At 46.7% G+C, this 10,154-nt stretch overlaps 1 protein-coding gene across 1 annotated transcript; it reads left to right on the forward strand.

The window, feature by feature from the left end:
• The first annotated feature begins 419 nt into the window (after nucleotides 1-419).
• On the forward strand, nucleotides 420-8,105 carry Lrit1 (leucine rich repeat, Ig-like and transmembrane domains 1). The gene is made up of 4 exons (XM_032919457.1): nucleotides 420-598; nucleotides 2,459-2,925; nucleotides 5,154-5,459; nucleotides 6,810-8,105. The coding sequence occupies exons 1-4, from the start codon at nucleotides 477-479 to the stop codon at nucleotides 7,784-7,786; spliced, it is 1,872 nt and encodes a 623-aa protein (XP_032775348.1). The 5' UTR covers nucleotides 420-476; the 3' UTR covers nucleotides 7,787-8,105.
• The last annotated feature ends 2,049 nt before the right edge of the window (nucleotides 8,106-10,154 follow it).

The following is a 10,154-nucleotide window of genomic DNA, read 5'->3' on the forward strand; positions in this document are numbered from 1 at the left end:
TTTTACAGACTATCATAGTGGACAATTTTTAGAGGCCCTTGTTTAGAGGCCAGCATTCTGTATCCATTTTTCTCCTGAACCTAGCACCCCAAACACACAGATTTATTACCCCTGGCCTGGTCAAAGTGGGGTTCTTTGCAAGCAGACGGTTCAGTTAGCCAGTCAGTCACAAGTCTCTTGCCTCTGGGTAGCTGCCCATCTGCCTTATCTTGCTGTGCCCCGGCTTCTTCTGGCCTGGGATTGTTGCTATAGAGGGATTCTCTCCCTCCCCTCAAGACTGGGTGATTCACCAGCAGTAAGCTGCTGAGTGCTGGGGCTGGGGCTCCCCCCCTAATCCCCGGCCTGTGTTTATCCCCTGGCCTTGAGTGGGGGTTGCAGACTGATGAGTAAGTGGGTAGCCTTTGGACTTACTGGACAAGCAGGGCAGAGCACTCCTGGGACAGGTCCCTGCCTGGGCCCAAGAGGAGCCAGAAGTCATGTGGGTGGCCCTGGGCATGCTCTGGCTCCTTGCACTTGGGGGACCTCACCAGGCCTGGAGCTTCTGTCCTTCTCAATGCAGCTGCAGCCTGCACATCCTGAGTGACGGCAGCAAGGCCAGGTATGACACCAACAGATGCGGGGGGTGGGTCGCCAAGCCTTCTTAGGTACATCGGCTAGGCAGTGTTGGGAGTGGTCAGATGTCCAGCAACTGTCCACTTCCACGTCTCGGGCTCCCACCTGACATGCTGGATTTGGGACCCTTGAAATCTGAGATGGAGAGAACGTGTTCTGTTCTGGGTCATGCTCAGTCCATGGGGAGTTTACTCTGCCCAGGAGGGCCTGGGACATGTACCAGCCGGGTTCCGGATCTTCTTCCTGAGACTTCCTCCGTGTTCATGGTAGAGAGAGGCCCTCCTTAAGGTCCAGAAGTTTCTTCCTCTTCATTTGCTTTCTTCCATTTTTATTTTATCTTTGTATCTCGAAGCTCCTTCTGTCTCAGGCATCTCCCATGCTCAGGCCTGATCTCCACAAGACACACAGTCCCATTCATGTGATGTTTGCCTCCTAACTCATGGTGGGATACCTGCCCCCATAGTTCATGGACCTTCCCCACTTCAAGCTCCCTTCATCATCAGCCCAGTCCTTGATTTTCCCCCTTGCTGTCTCCTCCTCCTCACAGACCTTTGAAGCCAAAGCCTCTGTGGTTGGTTGGCACTGCTTTCCTCATGAAATTCATTTTCTTCCTCCTGCTAGCGAACTTTAAGGCATGCTTTCTTCTTTGGCTTAGTCAGTGGGAAACGTATTTTCTAACTTGCACAAGCATTTCAGTCCCTCACTCAGGGCTTTTCCTACCAACTTTCCAATCTTCTGGGATCCATCATCCTTTCTTCTTTGTCTTATGTGAATCCTCCAGAGCCGTGTATGTTTTCTGATCATGGAAATGGTATTATTGGAACCCTTTTCACATGATCCTGGCAGTGCTGGGTTGATCGGAGATGATGGTGTCTGAAAATTAAACAGAAACCCCCCCCTAAAAAAAGAAAGCATTCCATCTTTGACATGTTTGATGATTTAACTCATATGGAAACTAAATTTCCCATTAAGTCAGACAGACTGGCACTTAATCAGCCTGGAAAATGGCTGATGACTAAGGACATTATGGTGTGATTGCTTTCTATCACTCAGGACACAAAGGTGACACTGTCCTCACAGAGCAAATGCCTTGAAGTCACATTCCACTGGCCATGGAACCAGTGCCAGAATCCATGGATCTAACTTTTAGACTCTGGAAATTCTGCCAGGCATGGGAAACAGCAAAATCGATCATCTGCATAGAGTATCCTTCCTTCGAGGGCAGTGAGGCCACAAGAGGCTGTGGGCAAGCCCAAGGTCTCTATCTGCCACAGGCATTGGCTATACACTGAGATCAAGGCTCCTTTTGTATGTAGGCTGCCTTCCTCAGCTTTAACCTTGCAGAGTGCTATCCTAACACCCTTTCTAGTTCACACTCAAATCCTAAACATAGTATGTACTCCTCCGGGAATTACAGTTGCAGATGTGAGTGTGTTAGGAGGCGGCTGACAGGAGCAATAGCTGCATCTAAATAGATGTTTCCTCCTTTCTCTTCAGTTTTTTTTAGCCTCTTACAACCCTTTAAATCCTCTTTTGACCACCCCCTGCCCGGTTTAGAAACAATTTCCCTATCAGTTTCCATCCTTCACATGTATCCAAACCTTCTTCCTTCCTAGCATCCTACCCTGTATTAGGGTCTCTTTTCCTTGGCTAGATTATCGACAGCAGTGGACAGGCACTGTGACTTTGCTCTGGCATCCTCTTTCTTTCCAAGCTTCCGAGTTTGGAACCGTTTGCGTGAGTATCATCTATGAAGACACCGCAGTTGGTGTCTGTGTTAACAGGCAGATCTGGGAACTCAGAAGGAAGGGGTCTTTGCTCAAATATTTTCCATTTCTGTGACCAGGACAGTGGTGTGCAGCGACCCTGACTTGACTCTGCCCCCAGCTTCGATTCCTCCGGACACCTGCAAGCTGCGCCTAGAGCGAACCGCCATCCGCAGGGTGCCGGGAGAGACCTTCAGGCCTCTCAGCCGCCTGGAGCAGCTGTGGCTACCCTACAACGCTCTCAGTGAGCTTAGTACCCTCATGCTCAGGGGTCTGCGACGTCTACGAGAGCTGCGGCTGCCTGGGAACCGCCTGGTCACTTTCCCCTGGGCTGCACTCAAGGACACTCCACAGCTGCAACTGCTGGACCTGCAGGCCAATCGCCTCTCGACCTTGCCACCCGAGGCTGCACACTTCCTGGAAAACCTTACTTTCCTGGACCTCTCCAATAACCAGCTGATGAGGCTTCCTGAGGAGCTACTGGATACGTGGGCTCACCTGAAGACCAGACCCTATCTTTCCAGCCATCATACCAGGCTAGTCTTAGGTAATCAAGGTAGCATCCTTCACCCGGAGCCATTCAGGTGCATCCTGGGGTCTTGGGCAACTATCCAAGCTCTTTGAGTCTGAATGACATCATGCTCACCTTCCCTACTTGAGGGAGGATGGAATCATGCTGGCATTAATCAGAGGTTTAATAGCTCAAGAAAAACCGAGCCAATTCCTATTCCAGAATTAGAAATAAGAAAACTGAGACTCAGGAGGTCCCCAGTCACATAACCAGTGTGTGGCCCTGTTAAACTCGGTTTCCCAGGGCAGGATGGAATGAGTCAGTAAAATATATCAGCCAGACTCCTTTCCTCTTCTATCCCTCCTTGCTCTATAAACACCCAAAAATTTACCAAAAAACAAGGCAAGCCTTTGCTGCCCAGGGCACCTGCTTGTTCCTGGGGCTGACAGACACAGTGTAGCTGGAAAAGCCATTAGAAACAAAACAAAGAGGCTAAAGATTCCTTTGTCCTTTTTCCTACCCCTATCTCTTCTCCTTCTCTCAAGGGCAGCTACTGATTATCACATTTGTTTGCAAGTTCCTTATCTTTTATAACGGATTTACATGTGCATACAAACATATGCACACACACACAGGAAAGCTGTGTGACATTAAGGCATTTTATGTGTTTGTGCCATACCATATGTGTCTGGTGCCCTCACAAGCCAGAAGAGGGCGTTGTGTCCCCTGTACCTGAAGTTATAGGCAGCTGTGGGCCTCCATGTGGGTCCCAGATTCTCCGGGAGAGCAGCAAGTGCTCTTAACCAGAGAGCCATCTCCAGCCCTGGGCGATACATTTTTGAAAGCATATTGTATGTATTAATTGGCACTAACCTTCTCATCCAGACAACATGTCTCAGAGATCTTTTTAAGTAACTGCAAATGCAACAAGTCCATGAATTAAATATTTCACAGTACAGCAGCCACCCACCCCAAGGCCTTTAAATTGTTTCCACTGACTCAGTAACACCTTTGGTGCCACAAAAACTATTCTCGGCCATGTATTTTTTTTTAATTAATTAGTTAAGTTTTCACATCCTGATTACAGTTCCTCCCCTCCTCTCAGTCCATCCCCCTGCCCCCCTCTCCCCTCCTTACCCCTCATCCACTCTGCCTCCATTTCTCTTCACAAAAGGGGAGGCCTCCCATGAATATCAACCAGCCATGGCAGATTAAGGCTGCAGCAGGACTAGACATGTCCTTTTCTATTAAGACTTGACAAGCTGACCCAGTAGGAGGAGGACTCCCAAGGACCAGCAACAGAGACAGAGACAGCCCCTGCTCCCCCTGTTAGGAGTTCCACAAGAACACCAAGCTCACGCCTGTAACATATGTGCATATGTGTAGGTCAGTGCCACGCACAGGCCCTGATTGGAGGTTCAGTCTCTGTGAGCCCCTACAGGGCCAGCTTTGTTTATTCTCTTGGATTCTTTTTTTCTTTCAGTGTTCTTGAGCTCTCTGTTAGCCATGGGTTCTTAATATATGTGTGCGAATGTCTCTGAAGAATGGGAGGTGAGAATTGAGTTTGCCAGATAAAACAGTCCATGTGCTAAAATTTTACGATCAATTTGATTGCTTCTAAAAAGGCTGGTATAACTTTCAGTCTTCACCACTGAAATGTGTGTGAGACATTCGTACTAAGCAAGGTTGTTTTGCATACTGATGTGTATGTGGTATGTGTGTTTGTATGCTTACACGTGTATGGGCATATGTGTGTGTGTGCATGTGTGTAGAAACCCGAAGTTGATGTCAGTTGTCTTCCATAATCTCCGTTTTGATGATTGAGGTAGGTCTCTACCGAAAGCAGAGGTCACTGATTCAGCTAGTCTAACGCCATCTTGCCCTAGGAATTTCCTGTTTTTGCCTTCATAGAGCTAGGAGTACAGCCTTCCACCATGCCTGCCTGACTTTTATGGGTATTGGTCCTCATACTCATCCTGATGGCTTTAGTCACCAAGCCAGTGAGTATCTTTGAGTGACTTCCCGTCCTTGATCTTGTGAGTATGTTAAATAAATGAAGAAAGAAACTGTGAAGGAAACCAATGCCATTACAGAGAATGAAAAACAAGTCTCAGGTCATTTATCTGGCAAGGCAAGACGCTGGCTGGGATTGGAGGTCAGCTCTGCTGACTCTGAGTAGAAAAACTGCCTCATCTTTCCAGAGGAGAAATGGAGCTGGTTTTGAAGATCTAGGGTTAACCTCTTGCTTATTCTCACTTCCACAGGGCTTCAGGACAACCCCTGGGTGTGTGACTGTCGGCTCTATGACCTAGTTCATCTCCTAGATGGCTGGGCTTCAAACTTGATCTTCATCGAGGCTAGACTGAGGTGTGGCAGCCCACGCAGCCTGGCTGGAGTGGCCTTCAGTCAGCTGGAGCTAAGAAAGTGTCAGAGCCCAGAGCTCCGTCCAGGGGTGACCAGCATCATATCTCCTTTGGGTAGCACGGTGTTGCTACGTTGTGGAGCAACTGGGATCCCAGGACCTGAGATGAGCTGGAGGAGAGCCAATGGACGACCACTCAATGGCACAGGTGTGTGCGCAACAAGACTTCTGTGTTGAGTGCTGAACTGATACAGCTGGGTCCGCTTCCCAAGGGGAGAGTGGACAGTATTAGTAGGGACTGGTATAATCCAGTCTGGGCTCTCACCTGTATGAATGTAATTGGATCGAATGTGCTCATATGCTGGGCATTGACTAGAACAATGGCTCTCAATCCATCCAGTTATACCTCATTATCCACTTCATTATCGGAAACTCAGAGCCCATGTTGGGAGAAATACAAAGTTGACTTTTAGGGAGAAAACAACTACTAGTTTACTTAAGATTTTGGCAAGTTCTTCTTTTCAAAATAGTAATCCAGAATCATCAGAAATAATTAATGATGGGATTGACATATGATCTTCATATGGGGTCAACCTTATGTTAAGTAAATTATGTCCATTATGTCACTGAACTTTAAAAAGCAGGCACGGTTGGGTTTATAACCCTAGCATTTGGGAGGCAGGAAGATTAGAAGTTCAAGGGCAATCTTAGCTACGTTAGGGGTTAGTAGACTGAACTACGTGGGACTTTCTCTTGGAACCACCCCAACCCTCAGCCAAAATAAAACAGAATTGTAAAAGGCAACCAGATTCATTTTGTTCATGACAAAAGAAGTGTTGAGAGGTAAATGCTTTCCCCATATTGCACAACTTACATGTGAAGAAGCTGGGACTCCAGTCCGTCTGGCTCTGGCTTCAGAGTGTATGTGAAATGTCTATTCTGGCTGAGCTGTGTGGGCAGAGAGGGATCGTCTCTGTTATGGTGGGATCAGGGACAAGAATTGCAGCCGTATACATGCAGAAGATAAGTTGAGGAGAAATAATTTCTTGTACTTAACTGGCAAATTTCCCATCATGCCCAGTTTTCTCCTGGCTCCCCCTACATGACTGACAACTGTTACCCTAGAATGGGGGATTGGACTAGTTTGCAAAGCAGGGCAAAAGGCTCCACTGTGTAAATGCACTAAGGCAAAGGTGCTGATTGGCTATGCCTACTGGGGTATACAGGGGTGGGTACGACTCTTCCAGATTATCCTCTGCCTCCTGCTCACCCCTGAACCTACCTACCCACAATGCACTTGCCTGCTTCCCCGAAGGGACATCTTTGCAACTCTCTAGGGCCTGAAGGATAAACTCTTGACACCTCAGACTGAGAAGGCATTTTTTTCTTAGGCAGTTTATTCTTGAGTGAGGTGGACTTGAAATTTGAGTGTGTGCCAAAATTTTCTTGGGGTGACGGGTATTCACTACAGTGTAGACCACACACTGCGACCTTGGCCTCGGAAGAGAGACTGTGAAGACAACACATTCATTCCTCCCTATGCCTTTTCTCTCCCTAGTTCACCAGGAAGTCTCCAGTGATGGCTCAAGTTGGACTTTGCTGGATCTGCCTGTTGTGTCTCTCTTTGACTCTGGGGACTACATCTGCCAAGCCAAGAACTTTCTGGGAGCTTCTGAAACTCTCATCTCCTTGATTGTCACTGAGCCACAGACTTCTACAGAATATACTGGGATTCCAGGGGCCCTGTGGGCAAGGACAGGGGAAGGGGCAGAAGCTGCTGCTTACAACAACAAGCTAGTGGCCAGGCATGTTCCTCATGTTCCTGAGCCTGTAGCCCTGGCTACCAAGCCCTCAGTGCCCAGCATAAAGGAGGAGCTGGCTCTCCAGAACTTTCAGATGGACGTCCCAGGAGAGTTCTCCAGAGAGCCATCAGAACACCAGGAGACACAGATGGTCAGGTCTCTCAAGGTGGTAGGAGATACTTACCACAGCGTGTCTTTGGTGTGGAAGGCCCCTCAAGCTGGGAACACAACTGCCTTTAGTGTCCTTTATGCAGTCTTTGGACAGCGAGACATGCGAAGGATGACTGTGGAGCCCGGGAAGACGAGTGTTACTATTGAAGGGCTTGCTCCAAAGACCAAGTACGTGGCATGTGTCTGTGGGCGGGGCCTGGTGCCTACGAAGGAACAGTGTGTCATCTTCTCTACTGATGAGGTGGTAGATGCAGAGGGCACCCAGCGACTCATCAACATGGTGGTCATCAGTGTGGCGGCCATCATCGCGCTGCCCCCCACTCTGCTGGTTTGCTGCGGGGCTCTCCGAAGACGCTGCCACAAGTGCCGCGCTGGGGGCTCTGCAGAGGCATCCGGGGCCTATGTTAATTTGGAAAGACTGGGCCACAGTGAAGATGGCTCGGAGGAGCTGTCCAGGAGCAGCCTCAGTGAAGCAGATAGGCTTCTCTCAGCGCGTTCCAGCCTGGACTCCCAGGTCTTGGGTGTCAGGGGCGGCAGACGCATCAATGAGTACTTCTGCTGAGTCTGAGTCGCCACTAACACCTCCCTCTTCAGTCTGATACACTTACTTTTACACCTGACTGAGTGCTCGGCCATCCTGACTGTTTTGTGTACTTGGTTACTTGTACATTTACATCAACAACAGTTAACACCGTGTTTTAAGCACTCGTTGTGTGCCAGCCAGCATCCAAAGGACTTCATAGGTATTCACTCACTTAACTTTCATAATAGCAGGCATCATTTTTCTCTCTATTTTCCTGGAGAAGAAACAGGTGTCAAGTATTTGGCCTGTATCAGTCAGTTTCTGCTGTCTAACAAATAAAAGCAAAAACTCTCTGGTATGCAGCATTTAGATATGTATTTTCACACTATGTGTCTATAGGTTGACTGACATGACTCTGCTATGTGTGTTCTATTGGGGCTCAGAGGTAGAGAGCAACGGAGACTACATGAGGCAGACTTCTCTTAGATGACATAAGAGGGAAGGGCAAAATCATGCGATGCCTCTGAATGTCTTCATGTGAGACTAGCACGTTGCTGCTGCTCATACCCATATTGTATCTGCCAAAGACAGTCTCATGGCCAAAGACAACATTAACAAGGCAAGCAGAGGCACTAATCCTCTGAAGATGATGATGGGAGACAAAACATTTCTAAATAAATTTACGAATGGCCCGCTATAGTATTGCCATTGGGAAGTGGCAGCTCTAGCTTTGGACCAGGCAGTTGGACAGTTGGTTCTACTGAAAAGTCCTTAACATTTATCCTTTGGAGTTCTCGGAGATAATCTTGGAGAAATTCTTGAAGAATTTATTTGCAATAAATTCTAAAGACTACTGCTCTTTTGTTCTCAGTACGCCAGACTGGAGAGAGCCAAGAGACTTCTACAACAGAGGGCACCATCACAGTCAGTCTTGTCTCACAGCCAGCCCATCCTTACAGAGGAGACTTTGCAGTGTTTTCTGAAATTTGCTTGGTTTTAGAAAGCATGTAGGAGCTTTTCTGGTCATCCAGCAGGCTATTAGAATTCTTGCAGAGACAGCTGAGATGTTGGTGTACAGGAGTGAGTTCCTACTGAAAACTCCGTTTATTACTTGTCTACAGAGAAAATGAGTGTCAAGTCCTTTGGTAACAGCTGTGGACTTTTACACTCAGAAGTGAACCAAGGAAATTATTTAACTAGTACCACACAAGATAATTGATATTATGTGAATGTTGACTAGATATAAATTCCCTTTCTATTTCCAAAAGATCTCACAACATGCCCTTAACAGCCCATTCTCAAGGTTGGGATATTTGATTTTACAGATGAGGAAACTAAGAACTGAGTATATGTATAGAAGGAAGATATAGACTTTCTTTTGGAATCCACGTTTTGACAACTTTTTGGATCTTTGCTCATTATTGATCTTTGAAGTGTAGTCCTCAGAATGCTCACTGTGAAAAAATGAATTTTTGGCAGCCACCAAAACCTGGGATCAGAACCACAAGAACAAATGTGTATATGAATATTAGAGTCACCAAACTTGATATTTTTCTGTCACTTCCATGAAGATTATATTTGATTATAACCTATGGGTCATTATGATTAGCAAGAAAAGCTATTTGAGTGGACAGTAATGGCCTTGTCTGCATTTTTTGGGTAAACAAAACTAGATAATGAATATTACAAGCTCTGTCATTGCTAATGGATATAGACTACAGGTGAGTTAATGGGCAGGGATGTGATACAATAAGACGTTCACAAAAAACAGATAACAAATTGGAAGCAACATCCAATCAGCTTTATTGAACTTTGTGAAAGAGAAACCAGGAACTTGAAAGCAAAAAATAAAAAAAATAAAACTAGTATAGCCAATATTGACTGAGAGACAGAGGAGGAGGAAGGAGAGGAGAAAGAGGAAAAGATAGGGATGTGATCAAATTTTCCAGCAGTCTGGGAGGGCTGCCTTCAGGGTGTGGGTGATCACTGCCTCTTAATGGCCATGTATCAACTTTCCTTCATGTGTTCTGTCTGCCCTGAGTTTTCTCTTGTAGGGAAGAATCATTCTGGAGTGTTCTCGTGGGTATTTATGTGACCAAAACAAACTTGTCTGACAAATGAATAAATAAACAGTATCTGGTTTACATACTAATCTTTTAGTGTAACATCCCCCGAAAACTAAATGTTCTTTGAATAGCCTAGAAAATGAATTCCTGGTCTTTCTCTACTAAAGACCAGCTGGTATCTGGGTCACAGTGATCCTGTGGTACACTGCCCCTGGGTGGTTAGTTTAGGAGTTGCAAATCGATGTAAATCATGGTGTCATGGTGTGTATATCATATATTTTCCGGACTGCAGCATGATTGTATTCCTCCTGCCCACACAGATGGTATGTCCAAACTGATTG

This window comes from Rattus rattus, chromosome 13 (genome assembly GCF_011064425.1).
Source record: "Rattus rattus isolate New Zealand chromosome 13, Rrattus_CSIRO_v1, whole genome shotgun sequence".
Lineage (NCBI taxonomy): Eukaryota > Metazoa > Chordata > Mammalia > Rodentia > Muridae > Rattus > Rattus rattus.